The sequence below is a fragment of the Nothoprocta perdicaria genome, unplaced genomic scaffold (assembly GCF_003342845.1).
Source record: "Nothoprocta perdicaria isolate Ctin4 unplaced genomic scaffold, notPer1 scaffold_4, whole genome shotgun sequence".
Classification (NCBI taxonomy): Eukaryota; Metazoa; Chordata; class Aves; order Tinamiformes; family Tinamidae; genus Nothoprocta; species Nothoprocta perdicaria.
Window position 1 is genome coordinate 6995996 of NW_020455643.1, and position 1829 is coordinate 6997824.

General features: G+C 57.3%; 1 protein-coding gene across 4 annotated transcripts in view; it reads left to right on the top strand.

Moving 5' to 3' along the window:
* Positions 1–1712: 1712 nt before the first annotated feature.
* Positions 1713–1829, top strand: part of FXR1 (FMR1 autosomal homolog 1) — a 31517-nt gene continuing 31400 nt past the window's right edge. For all 4 annotated transcript variants that reach the window (XM_026045465.1, XM_026045463.1, XM_026045464.1 and 1 more), the window contains exon 1: positions 1713–1779. In XM_026045465.1, coding sequence (XP_025901250.1) covers positions 1729–1779 — 51 coding nt within the window. In that variant the 5' untranslated portion in view covers positions 1713–1728. The remainder of the gene's footprint in view (positions 1780–1829) is intronic.

The window sequence follows — 1829 nt, forward strand, 5'->3', positions numbered from 1 at the left end:
AGGACCTTAAGCAGTCTCTTTAAAAATATGGCTATTATTAGAGGAAGACTCTTGTYTCCCAAACCCGAGTAGACAACAGATCCTCCCTTTCCTTCCTACTTGATTACATACGTAAGGTAATCTAATTTAGTAACTACTTCTAATCTATACTAAGTGAAAACTGCATTTAGAACAGCTTCATCTTCTCCGGGCTCACTGATGTGCTCAAACTATCTCACCCAAGAAAGCCTTTTTATTTACACTCCCAGTTGCGCCCAGTAGCAGCAATCTGCCTCCCTATTAATCCGTAAACAAGCCTGTCGCTGTAAGAGCCATCACGTGCGTACTTGCAGAAAAACAAATTTAATCAGGCAAATTCAGATGCAGATTACACAGGCTCAAGCCGGTTCTCGTTATCATTATTGACCAGAACTGTCTGCTCTGTTCCAAATATGGACATCTTAGCACCTCACACAGCTCAACTATTTTCTTCCTGATAAGTGTCCTGGTTTTACTCCCGAGGACAAAACCTCACACGRGGTTTGGTTTCGCTTTTTTAGAAACCCTGAGCACCCCTTGTTAACAGTTCACATGGATAAAGGGTCTCRGAAGCCAAACAAACCCATCTCTGGCTGTTTATTCCTGTTGAAGCCAGGAAAGCTTTTGGCATACGGTTTTGGTAGCCCAACTGCTTCACAGGATCCGCTTTCATCAGTTATCCTGGAAGGTGCCAAGTGCCTCTGCCCATAGGAAAAGAGGCTCCTACCCCTTTGGAAGCATGGCTCTTCCCTGCTTAGACACCATTCACAAAGTAAATTGTGGGTCATTTCTAAAGCTTTAGACAATTATTTACACTAAAAGGTATCATCCCACATTCCTGTGAGATAAACATGACGCAAGAACGGGGATGTTCTTGTGAACAGCATGGGAAAACAGAAAATCATGAAATTGCGTTTTTTTTCCACACTACTTCATACCCAATGAAGGTATGAGTTACAGAGTGGAAGAAAACCCCGGTGTTCTCTGCAAAGGGCAGCTGATGGGCTTTTCCTTCTTCCTATTGTGTCTCATTTCCCTTCCTCTRCCACAATGACTCAAGGCTCTCCAGCCACCTGGAGCCCATGAGCTCAGCCCAAGGCAGCTTTCTGTGACAAACGTGGGCACCCCCAGAAAGTTCCCTTGGGTCTGCAGAGAGGGCAAGAGGACAATGTCGCGAGCCTGATAGTGGAGGCTGCCACAAAGGCCAAAGGCACGTGGCGGCGGCTCAGCGGCCCCGCCATGACTAAGCTCCGCGGAGCCGCAGGGCCTGGGCCTGGGCCTGGGCCTGGGCCTGGGCCTGGGCCTGCCGCGAGCGCCGCGGCGGCCGCCGGAGCCGCTGCCCCGTCAGCGCGAGCGCGGGGCCGCGCGGCCCGGGGCACCTGCCCCGCGGCGGGTGCGTGTGGGGGGGGGGCCGCGGGGCCCGCGGCGGGGCGCGCGCCGCACCCGGCCCGTCCCACTGCCGCGGAGGGGGGGAGGGGGGTGTTGGCCGTTGGTGCTGCCCGCAGGGGAGCAGCGGCTCGGCCGCCTGGCGAGGAGACACCCCCCCCTTCCCGGCCCGCCGCGTGGTCTCGCCCGGCGCTCGCGGGGGGGCGGGGCGGGGCGGTGCCGCCGCCACCCGCCGGCGGCGGGCGGGGGAGGGGCAGCGCGGGCAGCTCCCCCCCGTGGTGACAGTTTCTAGAAGCACGTCCCGGCGTCCTTTGCGCCCGCAACATGGAGGAGCTGACGGTGGAAGTGCGCGGCTCCAACGGGGCCTTCTACAAGGTAGCGGCGCGGGGGAGGCGGCGGCGCCGCCGCCGAGGGGCGCGGGGCGA